We start from the raw sequence: 27,567 nt of genomic DNA on the forward strand, positions 1-27,567 counted from the left end.
CTCCCTTGAGCGAGGGGCCGGGCTCAGGCCTTCCGAAGGTCCCATTCAGCCACAGAAGCAGCATAAGTTGGGCTTGCCCACCTCTGGCCAGCTCCAGTCTCCCTGGGGTCCTGTGCATCCAGCTGCACCTGCCCCACCCAGGTGTGTCTCTCGACACTCTGGGTGCTGTTAGCAACAGACTCCGGTTTGCTTTCCTGCTTTCTTTTCGTAATATTTACTGACTTATTTGGCTGCATCAGTTCTTAGCTGTGGCATGCAGGATCTTTGTGGCATCCTGCTGTATCTTTCATAGTGGCACACGGATTCTCTAGCTGTGACGCATGGGCTCAGTTGCTCCACAGCACATGGGATCTTAGTTCCCTGAACTAGGGATTGAACCCACGTCCCCTGCACTGCAAGGTGGATTCTTAACCACTGGCCCACCAGGAAGTCCCAGACTCTGGCTTTTCTTTTCTCCAGAGAAATCATGCCCCACCTGCGCCATCCAGACACAGCCATGAGCCAACCATTCTGGGTCTGTTTCCCCATCTGTGTAATGGGGCCCAACAGTTCCTGCCCCCCGCCAGAGCTAAGGCGTAATGGGCTGACACCCACTGGGTGTCACGGGTGTGGGGCCTGGCGCTCAGTAGGTGCAGTCAATGTATACCTGTGACCAGTGAAAGACATTTTTGTCCCAAGTCTCCTGCCCTTTTGCTGGGACCCTTCAGGGACAGACTGGCTCCTGGCTCGGAAAGAGTGCCTAGTTTCGGCTAAATTCGGATTCTCTTCAGCTCTGGCAGCCCCCGGGTCTTGAACTAGGGGCTTTCTCGTTCTCTTTGTGGCATTGGGAGTGGGGTTTCTTCTCTTTTGGCTTTAGCAAATGCATTCATGACGTCCGTGTGTCAGGCCTGGGCTGGACTGCACAAATGTTAACTTTGGAATCCTCACGACTGCCATGTGCTGTGGGTGTGACAGTCAGCACCCCCTTTGCAGATGAAAACGATGAGGCTCAGAGACATTCAGAAGCATGCATAAGGTCACCCAGTTTGGAGGAACCCAGACGGTCGCTCCCTTCGTCCACGTAACTGCTCCAGTCTCCTGAGAAACAGCAGTGCCCCTGTCTTTCCCAGACACTTGGGAGGCAGTGTCTGTGCCTGCTGCAGGGGAACCAGGGTGGGTGAGTTCCGTCCCCTTCTGGTCCTCTTAGCCGCCGTTTCCCCATCTATAAAATGGGCTGGTCATGCCCCTAGGCTGGCCCGCCTGGCAAAACTCCAGCGAAGCGCTCAGAGGTGACTCTGTGCACACACTTTGCAGGTCACTTGGGGGGACCCTTATGACTGTGTCTATCCCCTCAGGAGGCTTCAGCGAGTCCTCTCCTGGCCAGATGTGCAGCCAGGGACAAAAACCTTCCTTCTGTCTCTTTTTCTGAGTCCTGGACCTTGTGTCCTCAAGGCTGGATGAGCCTCCCCATCCCGCCTCTCGGCCCTGAGACGCGGGAACACCTGGCGGGACTAGGCTGGGGGAAGAGTGGGATTGGGACCCCCGGCTGGGACTCCGCCCGAGCCGGCGACGCCCCCTCCCCGCGGGCGCCGCAGCCGGAGCGCCCCTAATTGCTGCCACAGATGTGGCAGCCACCAGCCTCTCCCGCACGATCTGCCGTGTCGCGTGAGCTTAATTAGCCCCTGATTACTCATTTACTGGGTGCTGTGTGTATTCCATATCTAATAACTTTCCAATTACGCCCGGTCTGCCCCGCACGCTTAATAACCCGTTCGTTGTCTGCCTGTCGGGGACTGTGCGTTCAGCAGCTCTGTCTCCCCCTGACCCGGAGCTTTATCGTCCCCTTTCCTGAAGTGTTTGGAGTTCTCTGCTCACCATTAAGGAGCTATTACAGAGAATTAAGGGGCATAAAATACTGGTCTTAGGCCTCTGATGCCCCAGCTTGCAGCACAGGAGAAGAAGACCCTCAGAGAGGCTTGAGTGCATCTTTGTGGGTGGGCTCTCGTGGGGGGTGCCAGGAAAATGGGGGGAGGGTCCTCATGGTAGGGCTGGCCCGTGTGCCCTTATTCCCTCCCAGACAGATAGCTCCAGGCCTGTGACCCACAGGTCCCCGGCCCATGGCAGGGTCTCCCACCAGCTGGGCGGTGCCCACCCACCCTCGAGCCAACGCAGGCCCCCAGCCACTCCTGTTTGTGGGGGAGGTGGCTCTTTTCCCCTGGCCCGGGCCTCCCGCCCATATCTGATCACTCCTTGGGGCCAAGGGCCAGTGATGCTGTGTCTGTGGGCGCCGTCGCATGCTGGTGTCTCCTCGTCCCTCTCTGGCAGCTCAGTTCTGCCTCCCCTCCCAGCCTTGCTCTTGAGATAGACCCTCCACAGCCCACCCGCTCACCCGCAATCCGGGCTGCCGTGTGTCTGCTGAGCCATCGTGAGTCAGGCCCTGCTGGTGTGCAGTGAGGACCCCCTGGTGCCTGCGCTGTGGGCGCTCTGACCATGGCCAGCTGGGTGAGCTTGGGCAGCTGACTTGACTTCTCTGTGCCTCGGTTTCCTCCCCTGCAAAGCAGGCATTAAGGGAGGGCTGTTGGGAGAATGACGCTGGCTACTGACAGCAAGTGCAGGGTGGACTCCTGGCACAGGGCAAGCGCTCTGTGAAGCTCGGCTAGGGCATCACTGGCCCATTTCCCCGAGACGTAAGCTGAAGTCCGAGCAGTCATGACTCGTCTGTTACTCTTAGTTGTGGCTGCAGGCAGGCGGCACCCAGGATTCAGGCCCATCTTTGCTTTATTCAGGATTGGCAAGCCTGGCTTCCTGAAGTGTATGTTGAGCCGATTTGGAGGAAAGAGAAGATTCGAGGTGATCAGGAAAAATGGGAGTCTCACACCCCAGATCCTACCCCATGACTTCAGGGACTCCAGAACTGCCTCAGGCTCTGCGCCCGCAGTGGTTGAGGGGACCTAGAAGGCAGCCCTGCCAACTGAGGCCAAAAGTGCCCAGAGGCCAGCTGGGGCCCCCCAAGGCCAAGGCCAAGGCTGTGATGCCTTCTCCAGCACACATCCTTCCAGGCTCTGTGGAGTCCCCCGGCCCCGACACCCCTTTGGCTCTTGTTCCTGATGCTTATGTGGTTAGGTCTTGAGATAAGCGGCCATTTCTTGAGCACCTACTATGTGCTTTAGCAGAAAGAACTCATCCCCTCCACTTGCCTCTGGGAGTCAGACTTCGCTGGGTTGTTAATCCATTCTACAGAAGGGGAAACAGGCCCAGAGAGGTTAAGTCACTTTGCCAAGATCTCCCAGCTGGAAACCAGTGGAGAGAACCCAGAACCCAGTGCCTGACCCTGTCGCTCTGCAGGAAGCCGGAGAGTCTGGCTGGGTGCCGGGGTTGGGGGTGGGGTGGTACGGAGAGGGAAGTGGGCCCTGGGAACAGTCAGTTGGCGGGGCTGCCAGAGAGGGAAGTCCTGGCGTCTTGTCCAGTGGCCTCTGGGCTGCTGTGGGCCCTCAAACTGGAACTGCCTTTGTTTTTAAAAATACATGATTTACACTCTACCACGTGGGCAAGTCTGAGAAACATTATGCCGAGCAAAAGAAGCCAGACTCAGAGGGCTACATGGTGGAGGATTCTGTCTATATGCAGTGTCCAGAGGAGGCACGCCTGCGAGGATGGAAGGAGATGAGCAGCTGCTGGGGCTGGGGGGGGGGGGCGGGGAACAGGGTGATGGGGACGTCCTAGATGCATGCTGTTGGTGGTCATGCAAGTCTGTGATTATACTCAAAGCCCCTGAATTGTATACTTTCCATGGGTGAATAGTATACTATATGGATTTTATCTCAATAAAACAATTCTACAGAACAATAGAGCAGGAGTTCCCAGACTTGGGGAGCCCGAGGACTAATATGATCCATCAAATACCCTGGTGCTGACAAGCCTGATACATGGTTCTCCTTTCTGTAGCCATGATGCTGTGTCTGCTCTTTCCCCGCACCCCGCCCCCCACGCCCCCGGCCACCATCATCCCTACCTGCGAATTTACCTGGAATCGGAGCTCTGCAGAAATCACTTAGCTCCCCAGAGAAAGTGTAACAAGGCAAGATCTCATTAGGATATTCAGTGGTGGGCTGCAGATCCCTTTTATGGTAAAGAACCCTGGAAATTCCCACCCCCCCTTTTTTCCTTTCCCTGTTAACTAATGCTTTAAATGTGGTGGCCCCAGTCCAGGGAAATAAAGGGGACAATAAAGTTTATCCTGCTCGCTCCACAGGGCCCCATGGACTCTCTGGGATGCTGCCAATTTCCAGGGTCCCCAGGGCAGGGAGCAATGTATGTCCCAGGCCCCCCCTCCCAATAGCACATTAAGTCAGGCCGTGAGCTTGGAGCTCTGGGCTCTGGTAGCGAGAAGACACAGTGAATGTGTTGGTTCAAGGGTCTGCTTTTTATTAGCCAGGAATTGTTGTAAATTTGGCCTTGAAGGGTGAGGAAAGGCCGCTCTCTGCCTCCCTGCGATGGTCTGGCCAAGAACCTTCGCGAACCTTCGCCTCCCCACTCCGATGATGCTAGCATGAGATAGCGCATACTCCCGCCCACGTGTGTCTGGCAGCCTCGCCCAGCAATTATCAGTGACTGAGCCTCCTTGGCGTCCTGGGCAGCTGCTGACAGACCCCAGAGAAGGGGGTGAAATCCTTGTGGTGGGGACAGCTGGACCCGAGGAGGGAGGGTGTCTGGCACACGATGGTGCTGGGGAGTGTGTGTTTCTGGGCCGGGCCCTGTTCTAGAGCTTTCGGGTTGTCTTAGTTATCCACTGCTGTGTAACAGAGGATTACGCGTAAGCAGCTTGCACACCTACCATTGCGTGCTCAGTGGGGGCCCCCACTGCAGGTCAGGGTGTTGGCAGGACTCGATGGGGGAAGAACCTGCCTCCAAGTTCATCGCTGCATTCATTTGTCTGTGAACTGAGGGTTGCTATGAACATTTAGAGGCAAGCTTTCGTGTGCACGTCTGCTTCTGTCTTTCCAGAATACCTGCCTAGGAGTGGAGTCGCTGGGTCCTGTGACGACTCTGTGTCTCTGGGTCTTAACGAATTGCCAGGCCGTCTCCAAAGCAGCTGCACAAGTTTGCAGCCCCACCAGAAGCATGTGAGGGTATTTCAACACTTAATAATCACGCGGGTGTCGCTTTTAAAGATGGATTCCCCACTTCCTCTTGAAAGAGCAGGCCTGGTGGGATGGAGCCTGCTCCCTCCACAGGGCGCTGGGTGGACTGGTGCTGCCCATCTCCCCCGCCATCCTCCCCCACAGTCTCACCTACCCAGTACCTCATTAATGGTTTACCCGCCTGGGGGCAGAGATATGCGTTTGAATCTCTTGTCCTTCCTGTTCCTCCTCCCTTTCCAAACCTGTTCTCTTTGAAGGTCTAGTTCAGGACAGTTCCACCTGCTCCAGGAAGCCTGCCTGGATTTTCCCAGCCCTTGGGGAGTTCTATTCTCCAGTTCCTGCAGTCTTTGTCATCTGCACCCCCTCCATCCGGATGTATTCTCTTCTGCCATCTGCTGCTCTCTGCTTAAAGGCTATGTCCCTGGTTGTTTTGGAACAGCCGAGTCTTCTCCCAGCTGCTACGGTTCAAATCCAGGCACCTCCAATTACTGCGGCCACTTGTCCCCTTGCATCTCCGTGCTTTCTTCATGTCCCATCCGGGGAGCTGGGAGGCATCGCCAGCCACCTCCCCGCCGCAGGAGCCTGGTCCCTGTGCTCCAGGAGGAGGAGCAGGGCAGGGGCGGGCTGCACCCCTTCCTCCTTTGCACCAGTGCACAGCAGAGTCAAGGCCAGGGCAGTGCCAGCCCACCCCCAGGAGCTTGGAGAACACTGCCCTCTTTGATCTGGTGCCACCCCATAGACAGTCCCCGGGGTTGGCTGGGCGAGTCATCCTGTGACTAACGGGGACACAGCAGCGCTGCGTCTGGCAAGAGTTTCCCCGAGTGGTGATGGCAGGGTTTGCCAGAGCAGCAAAAACCCTATGGAGTGGGGTCTACAGGGGCTCCAGGCTCCCCGCCGTGTGGTGGGCCCCCAGCCCTAAGCAGGCCAGGAGTGGATGAAGTGTGCCGGGGCCAGGCGCCACCCCCTCCTGGCTCCAGCCTAAGCTGCCAGCACCCCTGTGGGATTTGCGGGGGCCGCGGTCAGGGCAGCGTCACCATATGGATCCCATAAATTAAAGCGCTCCCGGAAACAAATGGTAAATGTACCCGTCTCTCATGTGTGGGGCTGGCGGAGCCTGGATGGAGCACCATCCATCTCTCTCAGGCACTTTGCTTTTATAGTCCTAATCCTTGGGAAAACGGGATCAACGCGAAGTTGTTCTCTGACAGCCGTGCAGTCCCAGAGCTTGTAATCAGGGACTGGGGGTTTGCCAGGCCCCGGGACCAGCCCCCAGGGAGCTATCGGGGTTTCAGGCCTAGGAGCCCAGGATCCAAACGTGTGTCAGCCTTGTCTTGGCAGCTCTGTGACCTCAGGCTCCCGCCGCCCCTCTCTGAGCCCCAGTCCCCTGCGCCCCTGTGGACCGGGGGCAGAGTGACCAGCCGGGACGGTGGGTGCCGGGGTGGGGCAGGAGCAGAGAAGTAGCATCTAATGAGTGTGGCGTTTCCATTTGGGCTGATGAGAAAGTTCCGGAAATGGATCTGGGGGATGGTTGCACACATGTTTGAACTTCACGCCACTGAATTGTATCCTTAAAATGGTCTAGATGGTAAACTTTTTGTTATGTAACCCACTCCAGTGTTCTTGCCTGGGAAATCCCGTGGACAGAGGAGCCTGGTGGGGTACGGTTCCTGGCGTCGCAGAGTCACACCCGACTCAGAGAGTAAATAACAAACAACAGCGACATATTTTACGATACAGTATTTTTTAAAAACACAGGGCAACGGTGGGGGATAGGATGACTGCCCTGCAGGGAGGACTGAAGATTAGCTAGAGTGGTCATTACACGTGCGACCTGCTGGCAGTTGTCACAGAGGCCTGTGAAGAGCGGAGGGGCCCAGGTAGCAGTGGGTCCTGGGGGTGGACCCCCGGCGCCTAGAGGTCAGCCTGGTATCCCTGGGCAGCATTTGCTGGACGAGGGAGGCACTCTGGCTCCCAGAGCCAGCCACACCAGGTCCTTGACAGTGACGCCAGGCCACCGTTGGGCGAGGGGCAGTACCCAGCACCCTGGGGCACCACCAAGCAGACGTGCCCAAGACTCACCACGTCCCCCTCCTGTCCTTCCAGGTCACGTCTGCATCTCTCGAGACGTCGACAGCCACCCACACACCCGCCCGGGAGCCCGAGCCTCGGCCGGGTGCCCCAGCAGAGAGCCTGCCCAGGGGCCCCAGGGCCGGCCAGGAGCAGGGGCCAGCCCGGTGTCAGCAGAGCAGTCTGGATGGGGCTGGACCGGACCTCGCGGGCACAGGTAGGTGCTAGCATTTCACCATCTCTGGCTACTGGAGTGGATCCGGCAGCTCCTAGAAACCAGAAGCCTCCCCAGAAGTTGGGGTGCAGATTCCCACCCCAGGGTCGCCACATTTTAGTGGGGAGCCAGGAGTCAAGTCTCCGTGACTTGAGTGTGATCGTTTCCCTCTCTCTCACTGTCAATTCACAAACAGCCTTTGTTGGTTTCTTTTTTTTAATCTCTACATTCCAGTGTGTTCACTCATTCATTTAAAAAATAGCATAATGGATCTATCTCCATGAGCCACCAGACCCTGCCCTAGAACTCTCCATCTAGCTGGATGCCCTGTCGCCCCAGAGCAACCCGCCAGGATCCCATTTGCTTTTCCGCCGCACCTGTGTTTGCCTGGCGCCCCGTGGCCTGGTGTCTGGGGTGTGAGCCTTGTCTCCGGGGCCCTGCGCAGCCCTGCAAGGCCGCCTGTTGTCACAGCTGCCGTCGCGCTCCATTTCACATCGTGTGCCATGTGATGTCCAGCTGCCCGCCCTCCTGCCGCGGGGACGCACCGCTCACGTGCAGGCACGTGGCTCCCGGTGTAGCCGCATTTGGGACAGAGGGGACGAGGGGGTCCGGCCGCGCGAGGTGCTGCCTGGCGTTTTCCGGCATGGGCGTTCACTCCCACCCCTCCAGCCACCAAGACCCTGTCCCCACTATCCCTACCCCGTTGGACGCATTGCTTTCCCCAGTGATGGAGAGGCTGGCCCCAGGTTGGTTGTCGGGCCTGTGAGCGTGGAGTCTGAGGCATTTGTTGTGTGGCACGTGGGCCCTGGAATGGGAACAGTGAGTGGACACCTGCGTTCTTACCTCGGGAGGGCCGTGCAGCAGCCCCTTAGGCCAAGGCCCTGTGAGGTGGCTCCTTGGGCGTGTTCTGCCCCTAAGAGGACCGATGCTTAACAGCCCCCAGCGCAGCCTTCCCCGTTGCTGGGCCACTGCAGGGGCAGCTGGTGGAAACACTGCTTGTCAGTGAGTGGGGCAGTCAGCTCATGGTGCTGGGGTCCTGGGAGTCCATCTCCAGGGTTCCCCCAGGTACCCACCTCTTGCTTTCTGCAGTGTGGACTCAGCAAGGGAAGGGGCTGGCTGACGGGCTGATGGGCCACCAGCCCTCCGGGGGCGTCCAGGCCCTTGGCAGAGGGAGACGGGGTGTCTGGCAGCAACGGGGGCTGCGAGTGGTGGGCAGGGACACCTGGGACAAGCGCCTCCTTGCACTGCGCCTGTTTCCTCATCTGAGGAATGGGCGGGAAGGCCAGTGGGAGTGCCTGGCTCACCAGCCGGTATGAGAGTGGAACTCGGCAGGTCGAGTGCAGTCCTGGCGCCCCCTCCCCCAGAGCCCGGCATCCTGGCTGGTGTCCCTGCTGTTGATTGTAACTCCTATTCACCACTGGCACTTCCTCCAGGCAGCCCAGAGCATCCCTGAGACTGCTGTCCCAGCCCGCCCTCAGCTCTGGGTGATAGGCTGCACAGCCATGACCCTCAAGGACCTCCCCGCCCTGCTGGGCACACACGAGGCCCTGCCCGCCTGCCCTGGGGCCCCTGGGGCAGGGCAGGAGCACAAGTCCCACGCCAGCCAGCTGCTCCCCTGTCAGGCGGCAGCCCTGCCGGCGGCCGGGGGACAGGGGACACGCAGCTCACAGCTGGAGACCCGCCAGGCAGCGCCAGCCCACAGGCAGCCCCTCCCGGGGAGGCCGCTGCTTGGAAACGTGACAGTGACTAATGGTTTATTACACACCTGCCACCTCTCATCGGGCGGCGCGCACAGCCCCCCGGGTCCAGCTGTGCACCGCCAGCTGGGCGGCGGGGCGGGCACGGGGGCGTGCGCCTACAGACACATGGACACGCTGCGTGGGGACGAGCGGGGGACACGCACAGACCCAGCAGGCGCGCCAGGCACGAGGGTGCGTGTGCAGTACACACAGGCTCACGCACACACGGCCATGCCGCGCCCCCTCCCCGGAGCTCCTCGCCCCTCCCCGTCTCCCCGCACCTCCCCGTCTCCCCACTATCCCTCCGTGGTGGTGGGCTCCAGCCCCCTCCCCCGTGCTGGCTGGGGCAGGGGCCTTTCTCAGAGGGCCGGGTGGCTATGGGCAGGTTGGGAGGCTGTGCCCTTTGTCTTGAGGGGACAACTGTCCACTGTCGGTCTCTGAGCCCCAGTTCCCTGCACATGTGGGGACAGCGGCCCTCGCCAGGGTGCCGCCGTTACACCGCCACCGCCCTAGTGCTGGACTGGGGGGCTGGAGTCCACGTGCCCCGGGGACAGGTGTGGCCCAGCCGCCTGCATCCCTCCCAGGGGAGTGCTGTGTGGTTGTCAGGCACCGCACCTGGAAGGCCCGCCTCGGGGGTGCTCGCTGGCTGGCTGCTAGAGAGCAGCTCTGGGGCTGCAGGAGCAGCAGGGACCCCCAGGGCTGGCCTTCTTCCTGGCAGGCAAGGCACGGACCTTGGGGTGACCATGCGGCGGGGAGAAGGGCGCTGTCCCAACCTCACGGCGAGGTGGCGCCGCCCCCCCTCCCCCGCTGCCCCAGGCCCAGCTCCTTCCAGTATTCTTAAGCCTTTAGTCAAAGGAAAGTCCATGTCTCAGGCGCCACACTCAGGCGGCATAGAATCCAGCCAGAGGACACTCGGGACCCATCAGTAGCCGCAGGGACGGTGTTCCTGAGCAGTGGTCTCTGTGTGGGCGAGGGGCAGCACTGTCTGGAGACAGGCAAGGGAATGGCTGGAGTCTAGGCCCAGCGTCCCTCCACAGTGCTTCCGCCAGGCTCAGAACCTTCCAGAGCTGCTGAGCAGGCGGGAGGTTGTAGCAGCAAAGCCTCCCTGGCTACTGTTCAAGGTAGAGCCAGGGGCAGGGGCCCCCAGGGCTGCCGGGCAAGGCTCGGCAGGCTGCTCACCACACGGCCCCAGGGCGCAGGCCTCGGGGCTGCCTTGCCGCCCAGCTGTGCAGCGGCCCTGTGTTCTGCCCCGTGGGCCCTTGGACGTCCTCTCTGAGCTCTGGAGCAGCATCTAAAGTGGCAGATATCGTCTTCGTTGGTAGACGTGGTTGAAGCTGCAGACCCCACTGATGGGTTTGCGGGGGCGGTCACCAAGAGCCGGAGCAAGGTGGACTCCCTCATCATGGCTACGCTCCTGCTCATTCAGCTACTCAGCCGACTGGGCTTCCCGGGGAACTGTCTCCCGGGGTTTGTTCATACTTATGCCCATCGAGTCGGTGATGCCATCCAACCGTCTCACCCTCTGCCGCCCCTTCTCCTCCTACCCTCAGTCTTTCCCAGCATCAGGGTCTTTCTCCAGTGAGTCAGCTCTTCACATAAGGTGGCCAAAGTATTGCAGCTTAAACTTCAGCATCAGTCTTTCTGGTGAATATTCAGGGTTGATTTCCCTTAGGATTGACTGGTTTGATCTTCTTGCAGTCCAAGGAACTCTCAAGAGTCTTCTCCAGCACCGGAGTTCAAAAACCATCGGTTCTTTGGCGCTCAGCCTTCTTTATGGTCCAGCTCTCACGTCTGTACATGACTACTGGAAAAACCGTAGTTTTGACTCTACGGACCTTTGTTGGCAAAGCGAGGTCTCTGCTTTTTAAAATGCCGTCTAGGTTTGTCCCCTGGGCTCCTGCCTTTCCTCCAGTCACGTCAGGGCGCTGGGGTCCGCCAGCCCTGAGGGGTGGTCTGCAGGCTCCTGTCCTAACAGACCCCTGCCGCCCTGCTCCCACCCAGAATGCCTCCGTCCTCATGTGTGCTTGTCCCTGGCTTTGGGGAACCCCTCATCCCGTAGAGAGGGGCGGGCAGGAGCAGGTCTGGCCAGTGGGCTTGGAGCGTCTGTGGGAGACGCAGTGCATCCTCCGTCTCCTACCCGGGCCGGCCCAGGACCCCTCTGTTCACCTACTCTGGTTCCATGACGGGAGTTTGGGAAGAGTTTGGGGTTGGTGTCTACTGCTGCTGTAGTGGCTTAAAAAAACGCATCTTTGTGCTCTGCTCCAGTCGTATCCAACTCTTTGCAACGCTATGGACTGTAGCCCGCCAGGCTCCTCTGTCCCTGGGGATTTTCCAGGCAAGAATACTGTGGTGGATTGCCATGCCCTCCTCCAGGGGAATCTTCCCAACCCAGGAATGGAACCCCGTTCTCCCGCATTGCAGGTGGATTCTTTACCATCTGAGCCACCAGGGAAGCCCTGGGTTTAAATGCAATCAGTATTTGTCGTGTGTGGCCCTCTCTTAAGCGTTCAGGTCTGCCCGGGCACATCCTAGATCCGCATCCTGCCTCTGCCCCTTCCGAGCCCCTGGTTCCAGGCACAACTTCTCCATGCCCCGGCTCCCCCACAAATGCCGTGAGACCCCAGGTGACCCACATCCGTCGCCGAGCACCACGCCTGATGCTCAGGGATGTGGGAGCTGGTGGGGCCCTGTGAGGAGAGTGAGCTTGTGCCCGCCGGGGTCCTGGCCCTGCTGCGGCTCTTGTCGCTCCTTCATTGGGCAGATGGACTCCCGGCCAGCGGGGTTGGGCCTCCGCGGCCAGGAAGGCAGGGTACTTGGCTCCGGTCCCAAGACATCCTTGGCAGGCCTCGCCTGGAGTGAGTGCTGGTGCTGAGTACTCTGGCGGGAGGCCCTGGGTGGATCCTGTTCCCTGCGGCCAAGCGTCAGCTGCTTGGAGGGCAGGGGGGCTGGGCTTGGTTGCAGCCCCCCAGCCCCCGCGCCGGCTCTATGGGGAGACGCTCTGTGCCGTGGCAGTGTGTCCCTGCTCCCGCCGACCGCTCTCTTCCTCTTTTCATCTCCAGCTAAGCTGGAATCCAAAGTCTGTTTTCTCTCCAACCAGAGACTGTTTATCTTCTCAGGAACTTACTGTTCCCTGGGGAGCACGGAGCTTGCAAGTCGAGGCAGGAGGCAGAGAAGCCCAGGCAGCCCAGGGGCTCTGTGCTTTTCAGTAACCTTTCCCCAGGAGCCTCTGAGTGTTTAGCAGGGGCTCGCGGGGCTGGGCCTCAGGCCTCTCCCCGCTCGCCAGGCTCTGCTTGCTTTCAGCTGGTCCCTTGGCTGGGGTGTGACTCAGTGGGTCCTTGTCACTGATTCAGATTTCCGTGATATGGAAAAGAAAGGAGAACTTGGGCAATTTCATGAAATGATGAACTAAGCGTAGCCTTCACCAAAGTTCAAAATGGCACGAAGATAAAAGCGACTCTTTAGACCTGGCAAAATTGCTGTCAAGTGGGTCTGTTTGCCCCGAAATCTATTTTCCTTCCAAGTAAGTCTGTGATCAAGATTTTAGGGTAGAAAAAATGAGATCCAGCTGAGCCGTAGAAATGGCCATTCTGAGACCCAGGTGGGGTATCCCGGGGGCAGTGTTGGGGACCCCAAGGAGCTAAAAACCAGCACAGACAACCCCACCAAGGGCTCCTGCACTTGGGGCCCGCCTGTCTGCCGTCCTGGCCGTGTCCTCCACCCACTCGCCACCCTGCTTTTGCCAAGACTGGGTTTAAGCTGGTAAGTAAGCCAGCACTCAGGGGACCTTGGCTCACCATATTGATGTAACAGGCTACAAGAGCACTGTGTGTAAGACTCCCCATGCATCCATACCAGCTCTCACCCACAACCTTCTAATTTAGAAGCAAAAGCCGTGTGAAAAACAGACATCTCTCCAACAGACCTTTGCTCGTGTCTCTAACCGTGGTTGCCTGTTCTCACATCTGTCTCCAGCTCTAGGCCACCGTTCCTGTGAGTACATTTGTTCACAAGTGTTTGTTGAATACCTACTGTGTGTCAAAGACTGTGCTAGGCAGCATGTGTGATGCCAGGCGGGGACAGGTTCCATGAAGCAAAATAGGGCAAAAGAACACAGAGATGAAGCTTGTGACCATAGGCGGGCTGGTCCCAGAAGGCCCTGCTGAGGAGGGGACCCTGGGCAGAGTCCCAGCCACAGGAAGCTCAAGTGCGCACGCCCTGAGGCTGCCCGCTCGCCCGCTCCATGAAGACAGGGGACACATCTGACTGACCTCCTTATGGCTCCAGCACCTGGCCCGCTGCACAGTAGATGCTCAGTCGATGTTTGCTGAGTGAATACAAGTTTCAGGTCGGCTGGTGCTGGGGGCCTGATGAGGGGAAGGTAAAGAGGAAGTCAGATTTTCATAGACATCGAGAACGTGCGTTTACCCAGGCTTCCTGGCCCCAGGGTTGATGTTCCAGGCAGATCCTCTTTCCATTCCAGGACTTTTCTTCCCTCTCCAGGGCTTTGCTCTGAAATACAGAATTCCAGTGACCACAGGCAGTTTGCTTTTCCTTGAGGCCTCCCAGTGCAGTCACATGGGGGACAAGGAGACTTCACAGTCGCCTGTGAGAGATTGGTCCTTTCTCCTCCTTGGACTTGGCTGGCTCTAGGCAGGGGCTGTGAGCCCTCTGGATCAAACATGCAGTTCAGTTCAGTCGCTCAGTCGTGTCATGGGCTGCAGCACGCCAGGCTTCCCTGTCCTTCCCCATCTCCCGGAGCTTGCTCAAACTCATGTCCATTAAGTTGGTGATGCCATCCAACCATCTCGTCCTCTGTCATCCCCTTCTGCTCCTGCCTTCGATCTTTCCCTCACAGAGAAGAGCATTAGTTGACCAGCCATTGAATGTCAGGTGCTGTGAGGCTGGGAACAGTTGTCTTCCTAGCCGTGCTATTTTCCCGTGGCTGCTGTAACAGACATCCATGAACTTGGCAGTTCTATCACCTTGCAGTCTGGAGGCCAGAGATCAGAGGCCTGACCCAGGTCTCCCTGGGCTAGAATCAAGGTGTCACAGGCCTGGTTCCTTCCAGAGGCTCCAGGGAAGAATGTGTCCTTCCGTTTCTGCTTCTGGAGGAGCATGCATTCCTTGGCTTGTGGCCCCACGTCCCTCCAACCTCTTCCTTCTGTCGTCACACCTCCCGCCCCGCTTCCCGCTCACAGGGACCCTTGTGATCGCACTGGGCCTGCCTGGCTCATCGAGGTTGAGCTCCCGTCTCAGGGTCGGCAGCCTACTCACATCTCCCAGGTCCCTTTTGCCCTGTAAAGTGACAGGTTACTTTTGTCCTGTAAAGTGACGTGTTCTCAGTTGTTGGGGACGAGGCCTTGGCTGTCTTTGGGGACAACTCTTTGACCTCCACACCCATCCCTGTTGCTGGTTGAGCTGGCCACGTGCTGCCCATGGGGCGTGGGGGCCATGCCAACTGAAGAACAGGCTGGCTGGTGAGGACTGCATGGGGACGTAGCGCTGACTCTGCACCACTTGGCTGGGGCTGGCCCCTCTGGCCTAGTGGCTGTGCTACAGGGGGGTACCTGACCCAGCAGGTGTGTGCTAGGTCACCCTGGGTAGGTCGCCCTGGGGCAGTTCCCTCCCTGGAACAGAAGCTGGGACGTGGCGCGAAGGTGACCTCAGTTACTAACCACTGTTTTTAGGATGCAGATGGAGGTGTTCCCACCCTGCCTGGGAGGGGCTGAATTCTCACCCATACCAGGAGGTTCTGGGTGCAGCTTGGTGTTTGCCCAGGAAGTAACTGTGAACGTGGCCTAAACCATAGTCCTCGGGGTGTCTGCAGCCATAGTCCCCCGGCCTTCTGCCCACCGCAGGCACAGGGAAGGGATTGACCCCAGAGACCTGACGAGGCCCTGCCCCCTCAGCCTCCCACACTCACCCAACCCCAGCAAGCAGCTTGTGGCACACCCTCTGGGCGTGTCTTGGGTGACCCTCTGGGCCCAGCTGGCCCCCTAAGGCAGTGGAGTCATGGCCTCCCCACCAACAGATGTCCAACCCTCCTTTCTCCAAACACACCAAGATGGGCTCTAACAAGGCCAGCGCAGAGCACCCGGAAGGGCTCTCAGGAGGAGGCAGCGCTTGAACTGGGCCTCTGGACCTTGTAGGGAGGAGACCCCGGGAACTGAGACCCCGATGACAGTAGGCTCCTCTCCTTCCCCTCCATCCTCCCTTCCTGCCCCCAAGAGCCTCATGCCAGAGCGTCTCTGTGGGTCCCCGAGACTCTGCCCTTCCTCCCACCTGAGCTGGGCCGTCCTTGGCCCTTTCTCTTCAGGAATGCCTGGGGACGGGGGCGGCTCCTGCTGCCTGGAAAACACCACAGAGCTCTGGGGACTGGGGCCCAGCGCAGGGCCTGGCATGGGGCAGGTGCTTAGGGGAGACGGCTGAGTGAGGGTGTGAGTGAGGGCCACCTCGGTGGGGCTATGGCCCCCTTGGAGTCTGGGGGTGGCCCCGCTGCCCAGGGCAGAAGCCTCCCTGTGCCAGGGACCCCGCGACCCCGGGGTCCTGCGGGAGCTGAACCGCGAGGGGCAGGCAGGAAGTGGCTGCCACCCTCCACCCTGCAGAGCGTGGCTCCCGTCTGCAGTGGCTGGGGCGTGAGCCGGCCGGGGCGGGGGAGGCTGGGGGCCGGAGGAGGGCGGCCGCGTGGTTGATCCGTGCCTCGCTGGGCAGCCCTGGCTTGCCGCCCTTGACCTCTCCACTGGCGTCTCAGGACTCTGGTCCGGTCGGAGCCGGTCTGCAGACGCTGGGCAGGCTTCCTCTGCTGCCGCTGCCGCCTTGTCGCCCCGCCCCCTTGGCCCCCCTCACTGCAGGCCGAAGGGAGCTGCCCCTTGGGGGTCAGGCCGGGGGCCCGGGGGCAGGGAAAGCCCGCTCCCATGGACCCGAAGAGCCCCACGCGGCCGGCGCCGCTGCCAGGTGAGTCCCTGGGGTGGCCCCATCTGGGAAGGGGGTTTCTGGGTCGGTGCCCAGACTCACAGGGCGGAAGGCCGAGATGGGGGAGCCGACGCTGAGCTGGGACTCGGTGAGGGGTGTGCGTCCTGGCTGCAGGAACACTGCAGTGTGTGTATGTGGAACACAGCGTGACCCAGGGGAGAGACGGAGAGTCTCCAGGGGCTGGCCTAGTGGCCCCAGTTGGAGCCAGGGCCCAGGGACAGGAACTGGGATCGTAATGGGGTGCAGTGGAGCTCTGCGGCGTGGCAGCAAGCGCTGCAGCCCCGGGTCCCCCTGGCATGTCCCCTCTGCCTCCACCGTGGCGTCTTCTCTGTCCAGCGTGCCATCACAGGGCCCAGGCTGGCACGGGGCCTGGAGCTGGGCGCCCGAGGGTGTGCACAGGTGAGCCTGCTGTCCTCCCAGCTGTTGTAGGCAAAGCGCAGAGCCGGGTGGCTCAGAGAGGCACCGACTCCTATCGCCCCTTCCTGCAGAGGGGAAACTAAGACTCACAGGAGGGCACGTCCCTGCCGGGGGCTCCTCTGGGCCTGCTCCAGGCACCCAGGGCCACTGCCCCCCCCGGAGGACAAGCTGCCCCGCCGCCCAGTGCTGCAGGTGCCCCGTGGCCTGGCACCTGCTTGTCCTGGCAGGACTAGGGCTGTCCCCAGCCTGGTGGAGGGTCTAGAACTCGGTGACTCATCTGCCAAGTCCCTTCCTGCTTCTGGAAGTGAGAGAAGAACACGGCAGGAGGACCGGAAGAGGGGCCAGGCAGACCCAGGAGCAGAGGAGCAGGTGGAGGGGGCCAGGGGCAGCCTCTGAGGAGGTGCTGGCGGGACCACAGGAGTGCTCGGAGCTCCCCATCCCACACCAGGGGGAACGCACAGGCTCCTCCCCTCCCTCCTCCAGTCATGACCACCTCTTGGCTCCTAGAGTCCTGACGCCCACTTCCCACCTTGGATTTAGTCTGACCACAGTAAACGCGCTGACAAAGAGGGCATGCCCCCTCTGCCCATCCATAGGCCGGGTGACTGCAAGGCAGTGAGCGCTCCAGCGTCGGCGGTGTGCAAGCAGGAACCTCCCACCTACTAGACAGGTCATGGAGGAGCAGAGGTCAGATGGGAGAGTCTTCCTACCACGTCTCAGGTTCCAGGGCCCACCTCCTCCACGTGCCTATCTGTGCAGCAAGGACCTCCTTTGTACCGAGGCCCTTTGGCACCATGGCAGGCGCCCATTCACCAAATCCCCTGCGCCCTGCGTGCTGGGGCCCTTCTCCCCCAAGTTCCATCTGAGCAGCCGGCAGTCCCTGGGCCGATCAGCTGCGTGGCAGAGCTGGAATGAAAGTGAGGCGCAGAGCTTGGGTCCTGGCCCACCACGCGGGGTAAGGCGTGTCCTCAGTCAGAGGCGGCCCACCCCCATTTAGGAAAATGCTCCCTGAGCTTTGAGAAGTCCAGAAGGCTCACCTGGGTCACTGCGGGGCTTTGGATGGGAAGACCTTGCTGGGAGGTCCTCTGCCAGGCTGGGGACAGCCCCAGTCCTGCCTGGACGGGCAGGTGCCAGGCCCACGTGGTGATGGCTGGCAGGACAGCTTGTCCTCCCAAGGGGGCAGGGCGCTGGGTGCCTAGAGCAGGCCCTGGCCCAGACTGCCTCATGAGTGCTGGAAGGGCAGCCAGGGGCCACTGGGGGCTTTGATCCCATCAGCCTGCCCAGACTCCAACCCCTTCCTCATACCCTTGGCAGCCAGAGGGACCACATTTGCCTCAGGCCCTGCCCCCAACACTGCCCAGTATCCAGCATCTGCACTTCCTGGGATTCCTGGACCAGAGCATCCCTAAACAGAGAAGCAGAGCTGTGCCCTGGCCTATATGGTGGGTGTGGGGTCTCGGAGGGCAGTGTGCCCCTTCCTCCAGGTGCAGCTGTGCTCTGCCTCCTGCAGGAAGCCTTCAGGGATTGCTCTGGCCTCAGACCCTCCCTTTTCCCTCAGTATTATGTCTTTTTCTCAGCTCCAGAGTGGGAAGGGAACTCGCTTAGCTTCACCCAGGTCTAAACCAGGGCGTGTGAGACACAGGTGGCACTGTCACCTCTTATGTGGGGACATTAGCTGAAAACCAGGACTGTCCCAGGCAAGCAGGGACATGGAGTAGCCCAGCTTATACCACGATTGTTGGCCGTTTGGGGTGCTGACTTCTCTGGTTCTCTTTCTTGTCAAATAAGACAGACAGAAATGGAAAGGGGACAGGAGGGGAGGGAAGGGAAAGAGTCAAAAGCACAGGCTCTTGTGTTGCTGCTTTTCAGTGGAGCCTCAGCTTTCTCATCTGCGAAGTGGGCATGCTGGTGGCGTCTGCCACACAGGGTCGCCATGGGGTTAAATGAGGCTGCACGCGCAGCAAGTGTTCAGTCATGCTGTCCTTGTTCCAGCACCACGCCGTGTCAGACAGGGCCTCCGACGTCCTGCTTGCTGCCTGGCGCAGGGTCTGCGCACAGTAGGTGCTCAGTAACATTTCTAGAAGGATGGACGGATGGAGAGTGGAGAATGAATGGATGAACGAATGGATAGAGGGTGGAGGACCAAAGGATGGATAGGAAGTGGCGGGTGGGTGGATGGAAGGATGGATGGCTGGATAGTGGATGCGTGGATAGTGGAGGGTGGGTGGATGGAAGGATGGATGGGTGGGTGGCTGCTTGACTGAATGAAAAATGAATGAATGCCGGGTCTCCTGTCTTCCCAGGCAGCATGGAGACCCCAGCCCACAGGGAGCAGACAGCCCCGGGCAGAAATGACTGCTTTTGTCCCCACAGTTCTCTGTGGGCACCCGTCACCATGGCAGGACCACACACTCTCTGCATCTCTTTCATAGATCACAGGCCCTGGCTGCCCACCAGGCTTCCCTCCTTCCCTGTGATTTTCGTCAGGACGGACGGACAGGCCAAGTGGATTTCAGATCAGTTGCTCCCTACCTCCTCTCCCCGGGGGTTGTGTGTGTGTGTCTGTGTGTCTGAGTACACGTGGCTATGTCTGTATGTGTTGGTGTGTGTAGGGGGGGTTGACATGTGTGGTTCCATGTGCATGTTCACGTGCACGTGTGTGCATACCCAGAAGTTTTGACGGGCTGAGGGAATTAGTGTGCAGACAGTGGCTTAGGCAGCCGGCAGGGCCCACTGTCCCTGGAGGCTGCGAGGGGCCTGGACGTGACATGTGTATGACCTGCTGGTTTGGCGGGGGCCAGGGAGGAGAGCGTCCCTGAGGCCGGCTTGCGGGACCCCAGCTCCCTCCTTCGGTGCCGCCCGCTGCTGCCTCAGCCTCTGTGGGGTGGGGAAAGACGAGTGACCAAGGGCCAGCCTCCCTGCCCCTTCTCCAGTGACAGTGGCTCTCACCCTCCACGAGGGGGACCGGGAGACCATTCCAGGCATCCCCCTCTCCCCAGATGTGGGGTGACAAGTGCGGCTCTGGACCAGGCTGGCCCGGGTTCAGATCCCCGGGCGCGGCTCCAGCCCCTCCCCTGCGTCTCCCCCTCCCCCGGGAAGCAGAGCCCCAGGCGATGGCTGACACACGGTCTCAGGAGCCAGTCCCCGCAGGCTGGTCTGAGCCCCTGTCTCCCCGTCCGTGCAGTGGGCACAGCCGAGGACGTCAGTCTTCCCTAGCGAGGGGGAGCCTGGGCTGCTGAGGCCCGCCCTGGCCCCCAGGGGCTGGTCCGGGGTGGGTGCAGCGCTGGGTGGGCTGGCCTGGCCGCCTCGCGGCTCCCTGATGGCAGGCTTGGGCACAGACAGAGCCTGTGGCCGGGCGGTGTGGAGCGGCGGTTCCGCTCCCCCACCCGCCTGCCCTCTTGCCCGCCGCCGTGTGGTCCCGGCAGGGGACACGTGAACACAGCCTGGCTCTGTTCTCGGAGCTGTGGGAGGCGGGCTGTCACGCAGGAGCCAGGAGCTGGAGGTGCGCCCGGGAGTGGGGGAGGGTGGCGGATGTCTGCGCCTTCCTTCACCCTCAGTGCCCGGCCCTGCCAAGCCACAGGTGCCCCCGCGGCTCAGGGGGAGGACTGGGGCTGGGCGAGGCGGGGAGGCGGGTCTTCTAGCAGGAGAGGTGTCCAGGGCGACACAGGTTGGTCAACACGGCGACCATCACCAGAACCACGGGCCCCGCGGGGCTTCTGAACTGCTCCCGCGGGTGCTCAGGCTGAGCACTGCACAATCTCAGGGGGGCCTCTGGGCAGACTTGCTCAGTGCACTGTGGCTAGGGCCTCCCACTCTTCTCCACCAACCAGGTCTTGATCTTCGGTTCTGGAGCTCTGGCCGTCTTTGACCGGGAGCCTGGCGTGCTGGTTGTGGCGGGGGCATGTGGATGACCGTGGTGGCAGGGCACCCGCCTCTCGTGGGCGGCATGTGGTTTGGGGGGGTTGCAGGAGCCATGTCTGTCCCTCGGAGGTCAGAGTGACGTCTGTGTGTTCTGAGTGTCCCATGCATCCCATTCCCCAGGGGCATCCGCGTGGCGTCAGCACCGCATGGGTCCCACGGCCCCTGCCCCCACCTTGCCCTGCCCCTCTCCCTCCAGCTTGCCCTGCCAATATGTAACGTCTCACTTTGCGGGCTCACTGCGGGCTGCGGGCCAAACAGAGCCTGGAAGAAGAGACACCGATTGAAGAGAGGCGCACGAGCTGTGTGGCCTTGGGCGAGTCACCTAGCATCTCTGTGCGTTTGCTTCCTCATCTCAAAAGCAGAGCTTATAGGCTGGATTGTAGGGCTGTGGGTAGATTAAATGAGGTAAAAAGCACTTAGAGATGGGACAGCGTGTAGAAAATGCCAGTTGCTTCCTCACTCCATGTGCCCTGGGCAGAAGCTGCCAGCTTTGTTCTCTGCTCTGACACCTGGAGGCCCTGGCAGTTAGGAGGCTGGGGTGTACCTCCGTTGTCCCCCAGGGGTGGCTGGCACCAGACTTGGCATGGGGCAAGCCCTGGATTCATAAACAGCTGCAGGGTTGCAGGGGGCAGCCTCCCTCTCTCCCTCTCTGGGAGCCGGGTGGGGCCAGGCCTGAGCCCCCTGTCACCCCAGCCCCTTTGCCCACGCCGGCCCCTCCTCCCCAGCACAAGGAAACCACAGGCTTGGCGCTGCTGCTCAGCCTTATCTCAAGGCCTTCTGCAGACAGCCCTGTCCCCAGGAAACGGGCTTTATCGGCCTGGTCGTCTGTGCCCCAGCCGACTTGGGAACACGTGGTCAGGCAGCAGGGAGCTCGGAGAGGGGCAGGGGCCACACCCGTGCTGGTCTCACGCAGCCCCCTCCTTCCTCCACAGGTGCTCTGGGTGTCTTAGGAAGGACCATGGCCCCAGGCTCCCTTCCTAGGCTCCATGACACTCAGGACCCACCAACCCCTTCCCCAGCCTGCCAACCTGGCACCCTTCACGGGGCCACTGTCCACTTGGGCTGGCCTCCCAGGGCTCTTCTGGAGAGTGGGTGTGCGTGGGAGGGTCAAAGTTGGGAAGCCCATTTCAGGATGATGAGCCGTGGGGAGCCACCCAGCCTCCTTGATGCCCCGCTCACGGCAGGGGGACCCGGTTCTCCTCCCTTATACGAGCAACAACTCACGAATGTTGGGCACTTACTGCGCCCAGCCTTCCCGCCCAGTCCACGCCTCCTGGGTGCCCCAGCCCTGCCAGCCTTGGTGGCACAGGGGCTTATTTTCCAAACCCAAAGATAGGCCCTCAGGCAGGTATTTGGCCTTAGGAAGGCAAAACGTGATTTCCAGAATATTTCTGTAGATTATAAGAACTACAGGACTGGCCAGGAAATCCTAACGTGGATAGTCGCTATCTCCCTGAATGGTAGCAGGAAGTCAGAGGTAGAGACCTTGTCTTCAGGGATCGTAGAGTCCAGCCGGGCACCCCAAAGCTTAAGGGCACACATTGGAGAAGTCTGGGAGGGCTTCGTGGAGGAGGAGAGGCAGCACCATGACTTGAAGGATTCCAAGATGCAAAGGAGGGTGGTGGGGGTCTCACTGGAGACAGAGGGAGATTGCTCCCTCAGGAAGGGGTGGTGCTCCAGGGCCTCATCTGTATTGGGTGGAGGTTGAATCCTCCCCCATCTCCTCCCAGAATCCCAGAGTCAGCCCCTTATTTCTGCAGACGAGGAAACTGAAGCCTGAGTAGACACTGGTCAAGGTCACAAGCAAGACAGAGGTGGGGGTGAAGTGAGGGGAGCAATCCCCCTCGCTCCTGCCCAGGTGTCCCCACCTCCCAGCACCCCCCACCATGATTGGGCTTACTCCTGAGTCTCAGATATTTGGTCTGTCCTCTGTGTTGGATGTTGGTGACTTGAAATCATGACGTAGACCTGTTTAACAAATCGGCTCCATTTGGTGTAGCCCCAAATCTGATTGGATCCAACTAGCACTCACTGGGTGGGTGGGCATCTGTCATCCACCCTCACAACCAGCCCTCCCGACTGCTCCTCCCCAGGGCACGTGCTGTCCTGCCCAGGTGGGAGGCACTCCTTCCCCAGCCTTTGCATTTCATTTGGGGACCTGTGAGTTTCTGGGTGGGCATGCGAGCCTGCTGGTAAAGTCTTGGCAATGCGTGTTAATTTAAACTTTTTGCACTGAAATAGAATTCGCATAACATAAAACGGGCTGCTTTATAGTGACTAACGCATTGGGTCCATTCACGGCGTTGCACGGCCATCGCCTCTTACCAGTGCATCGCCCCCAAAGGAACCCCTGCGCTGTGTAGTGGTTCTCGCTCCTCCTGCCCCCACCCCTGGCAGTCACTAGCCTGCTTTCTGCTGCGACTGATTTGCCTCTTCTGGGCTTTTCACCTTCGTGACTCAGATGATGTGCGGTCTCTTGTGTCTGGTCTCCCTCACGAGCTTGTTTGCAGGATCCGTCCATGTTGTAGCTGTATCAGAGAATTCCGTCCCTTTTTGCAGCTAAGTAATACTCCACTACCTGGCCGCGCCCCATTTTATGTATCCATTCTTCTGCTGGGGGACACTTGGGTTGTCTCCACATTGGGGCTGTTATGATGAACGCTGCCTGACTTGGAACACTTGTTTTCCGTTCTCTGGGGTGTACAGTCGGCCCTTGAAAAGCACAGGGGTTAGGGGCACCAACACTCCAAGCAGTTGAAAATCCTCTTGTAAGTTATAGTCGGCCCTCTGCACCCACAGTTCCCCACATCCAGGGATTCACCAACCACAGATCCTACAGTACTGTCCTATCTACTATTTAAAAAAACCCTGTGCGTAAGTGGACCCGTGCCATTCAGACCCGTGTTGGTCAAGAGTCAGGTGTATACCTAGGAGTGGAATCTGCTAGGTCACACTGTGAATTTAATTTTATTTCATAAACATGTATAGTGCTCTGACTAGGCGCAGTTTCATATTCACGACGCCCCCAAGAGGAAGGTGGTGTCAGCTGCATTTACAGATGAGGAAACTGAGGCTCGGCAGTTAGCCAGGATTGGAACCAGGCAGTCGGACCCTGGCAGTTCCCACTGATGCAGAACCAAGGCTGGCAGCTCCCTCTGGCCTTTGCCATGGTGACCTCGTCTCAGGGTCACCCAAAACGCCGACCTGGGCTGGGACAGCTGTCCCTGCTCACCCTCTCAAGAGGCTTCTGGGTGAACCGGAGGCGGGCGTGTCTGTTCATGGAGAGAAGTGTCACCGAGAGTGAGAACCGGGCCCCTCGCCAGGTTGGCTCCCCCTTGTGATGGCAGCCTGGGATCACTGTGCTGACGTGGGGGCCAGCCTCGTGTGACCCTCCATCTCCCCGCCTGTCACGGGGTGCCAAGAGCCCTATCGGCAGCTAAGGCATCCACACCAGCAGTGCAGGCCCTCAGTCCGCTTGGCCCCTGGCCCCCTGGGCTTCCTTGGAGCCCCTGCTGCTTCCGGTGCCCACTTCTGCGAGCGGGTGGCTTGTCCCTCCCCTGGGCATCAATCACGCAGCCCCAGGCCCAGCGGCCACCCCCGGAAGCATGGTTATCTCCCAGCCACACACCCCGTGGGACCGGGGCACAGGCAGCCCCGATGGCTTATCTCCCAGCCCACAGTCCCTCCCCAGTCCCTCCGAGTCTGGCTTTATCTCGCAGTTCTGGGCCCTTCCTTTACCCATAAGCCGGAGGGATGGAGGCCAGAGCCTTGTGGTCCTGAACCTTCGGGACTGGCCCCTGCCGGGAGCGTATCCTACAGGACACGTGGTGACCCCAAAATCTTCCAGACACTCAGACCCCATCTCTGCAGTGTGGATAACTGAGTAAAACCTCTCCCAGTCTCACAGCCTGGAGGGACCCCGGGCCAGACTGTCAGCTCCTCGATCCCCGGTGACAGAGGCCTAGACACCTGGGGGCCCTGCTCAGGGGCTTTTGGCTGGTGCCTGGGCGGGGGAGCCCACAGTGGACTCTAGGTGAGCTAGAAGGACGGAGTGGGCCTGGGACAGAGCTGGTCAAAGTACTTCCAAGTAGGAGAAGTTCTAGAAGCCTTCCTTCTCCCTGTAGGCTCGTCTTGGGGCAGGGACGGACTCCAGCACCCTCCAGCCTGGGGCTGCTGCAGGGCATCCACCATAGCCTAGCAGGCTGGCTCTGGGCACCCAGAGCTCCGTGCACACACGTACACACAGTTCCGAACATGTATACATGCCATCTCTCTCTCTCTCTCTCACACACACACACACACAGAGCGCCTCAATGCATGATCACACATGTATTCATATACGTGCACACTCAGACACTCAGTCTGTCTCACACTCAAGCAGACAGTCAGTGCTCCCAGCACCCGCACACGCACACACTCATACGTGGGCTCTCTCTCCCTCTCTCTCTCTCACACACACACACACACACACACACACACTCGCACTCCTCCCCCAGGGCCAGCCTGGGTAACTGTGAGTTTCCTCAGAAGCTGCCCACAATTGACTATTCATGCTTCCCTCTAATTGCCTCGTGGGTGTTTGTCTGCCTGGGGAAGGGAGCCAAGGCCAGGGGGGGTTTGAACCTCAGGGTCTTGAAGGCCAGACTGGGATAAGAGGGATCTGCCATAAAGGACCCCCCGCCTAGGGCAGGAAATCCTCAGATCAGGGACGGCAGGGCACTTGGGAGGACCCCGCGTGCCTCCTACCTGCAGAGCCCGGGGTCAGAGTGGACCACTAGTCTCTGGGCCGCAGGATTGTGTCTTTGGCCCAGAGGCTGCTTGTCCTCTGTCCCTGGCTGTCCCCTCTGGGGCTTGGCAGCCGCCCCCAGCCTTGGTTCAGATCCTGGTTGGTTTTCCCCTCAGAATCCAGGCAATGCCAACCACCCCTCCTGCCAAAACCGCTTCACAGCGTGTCCCCGCCCAGAACTCACTCCATGCTGGTTCCCTCCAGATGAGGACAGGCTCAGAGGAGGGAGCGTAGCCGTGTGCCAGCCCAGGATCCTGTTCCGGGGCCCCAGAGCGCCCCCTCCCCGGGAGAATGGGGAACACGCCTCAGCACGCCAGCTGAGCTGCCTCTGAGGACATAGTGGGGGTTTCATGGGGGCCTTCACCCTGCAAGGGCCAGGCTCAGCTTGCAGAACCTCTTTCTGGCCCCCAGATGGGGTGCTGGCTTCCCTCCCAGCCCTGCTGCTTGCTTGCTGTGTGACCTCAGACCATTATCTCAACCTCTCTGAACTTTTCCACATCAACAGCCTCACCAGCAAGGGCCAATCCCAGTTGTTCAGCACAGGGCCTGCAGAGTTGGCACCGAACCAGCGGTCTCCAGTAATATTAGAAGAGCTTCCGTTTGTCTGTCCACCTGTCCCCTGGTCTTGCTCTGGCTTCTCAGACAAGCCGGGGCCTGTGCAGGTGGCCGCTCAGCCCACAGAAAGGGTGTGAGCTCCCGGCCGGGCAGAGGGGTGGAGGGTTACATGTGCTGGGTGGCCCTCATCTCTGGGGACCTCGACGAGCTCTTGCTAAATTAGGCCCCGACCCTCCTCAGGGACAGCCAAGGGTGGAAGTGTGGACTGATTTGAAGCTGGTCCTGCAGTGGAGGGATTCAGGGGGGGCCTGGAATAATAGGCCTGTCCAAGTCTCATGGGCCTTTCCTGAACCCTCCCTGGAGACTCTTTGGTGAGTAACGGGGGGAGACCAGGGGAGGTGAAGACCCACCTCTGGAGCAGGCCCACTCAGAGCCTCCACTGAGCCAGGGGAGGGAGCTGGGCACCCGGCCCCCTGCGTGGCCTCTTCTCATTCAGGGCTCCGTCTCCCTGGCCCCTGCCCTCAGCCCTGGGTGCTCCACCAGCTGGGAAATGAATCCTTTCTTGCTGAGGAGGCCCCCTGTCCCACATGGGGCCCAGCCAGGTAGGGCCACCTCAGCAGGTGTCTGGGGGTTGGGGCCGCCCGGGAGGTGCTTGTTTGTGCCAAGGGCTAAGGGCAGAGAAGGGCAGCCCCCATTATCAGAGCCCGCTGGCCAGATGCCTGGACAGACTTAGAGCTGCAGAGTCAGGACTTGAGGGGAGATGCTCGCTTCTGGCCCCCATAGCATGGCGGGGCTGGGCCCCTCCTCAGGGTCTCTGGGGAGCGAGGCGGGAGGCACAGCTGAGCTGAGCTCCCAGCCTAGGTGGAGCCCAACAGCATGGGAGGGGTGTCCGCAGCTCCCCCCCCACAACCCCGCTCCAGGGTCGGGCTGGCCACTGATGGATGGTAATGAGACCCGGGGAGTCTGATGAAGTTCATTTTTCACCTGCCCATGTTTTCGCCTCCTTGCTCTCCCACGGCAGCCAGTAATCCATCCTGGAGCCCTTCAGAGGCCTCGGCAGTAATGGGGTCATAGATCACTCCCTTGCGGAGCTGGAGCTGGACAGGAGAGTGGGGCCATTAAGGATGGCCACCCGTGACCCTGGGCCGGGCCGGCTCCAGCTCTGGCTCCAGCTGCAGACGTGGCCGTCGCGCCCTGAACGTGGCTGAGGGTGGGAGAGGGCAGGGCAGCGGCTCCGAGGTTGGTGCGTGCCCCCTGGTAGTGGGGAGCACCAGGGGAGGGCAGGTCTTCCCAACTGAAGGGCAGACCCCCTGGCCCCGAGGACACCCAGAAGGGGGTCACTTTGCAGGCCTGTCCAGGGCTCCCTGTGGCCGTGCGACAGCAGCCCCTTCACTCAAGACCTCTGGGGCAGGTCCGGGTTGACAGGATGCCTGCATGGAGACCACCCCCATCCCCTGCTCTGTTCAGACAGGGTGACTGCAGGTGGAACCCTCCACACGCCTCCTTGCCCTTGACCAGTTGAGCCGTGTGGCTCATGGAGACTAAGAACAGCTGCGGCACCCTGGGCCACCCTCCTGAGATGTTCTGTAGCACACCAGGGAGGCAGAAGGGAGGGGCCATGGTGAGCGGGCCCCGATGGTGAGGCTCAGGTGCACGTGAGCCAGACTCATCACACCAGGAGGGGAAACCGAGGCACCAAGGCTTGGCGATCCCCAGGCCGTCATGAGCAGGGTCCTCGCCCAGCCCCTCCACTGTCCGAGCTCTAGACGGTTTGAG

At 60.3% G+C, this 27,567-nt stretch overlaps 1 protein-coding gene across 11 annotated transcripts in view; it reads left to right on the forward strand.

Moving 5' to 3' along the window:
• Positions 1–27,567, forward strand: part of GSE1 (Gse1 coiled-coil protein) — a 391,542-nt gene that overhangs the window by 137,791 nt on the left and 226,184 nt on the right. For 10 of the 11 annotated variants that reach the window (XR_011248536.1, XR_011248535.1, XM_069549668.1 and 7 more), the window contains exon 2: positions 7,224–7,404. Coding sequence is in view for 7 of the 11 variants with exons in the window: in XM_069549668.1 (XP_069405769.1) it covers positions 7,224–7,404 (181 nt within the window). In the remaining 4 variants the exon portion in view is untranslated. Of the gene's footprint in view, positions 1–7,223; positions 7,405–16,017; positions 16,095–27,567 lie in introns of those variants that run through there. The other variant, XM_069549679.1, reaches the window with a different exon arrangement.

The sequence above is a fragment of the Ovis canadensis genome, chromosome 14 (genome assembly GCF_042477335.2).
Source record: "Ovis canadensis isolate MfBH-ARS-UI-01 breed Bighorn chromosome 14, ARS-UI_OviCan_v2, whole genome shotgun sequence".
Classification (NCBI taxonomy): Eukaryota; Metazoa; Chordata; class Mammalia; order Artiodactyla; family Bovidae; genus Ovis; species Ovis canadensis.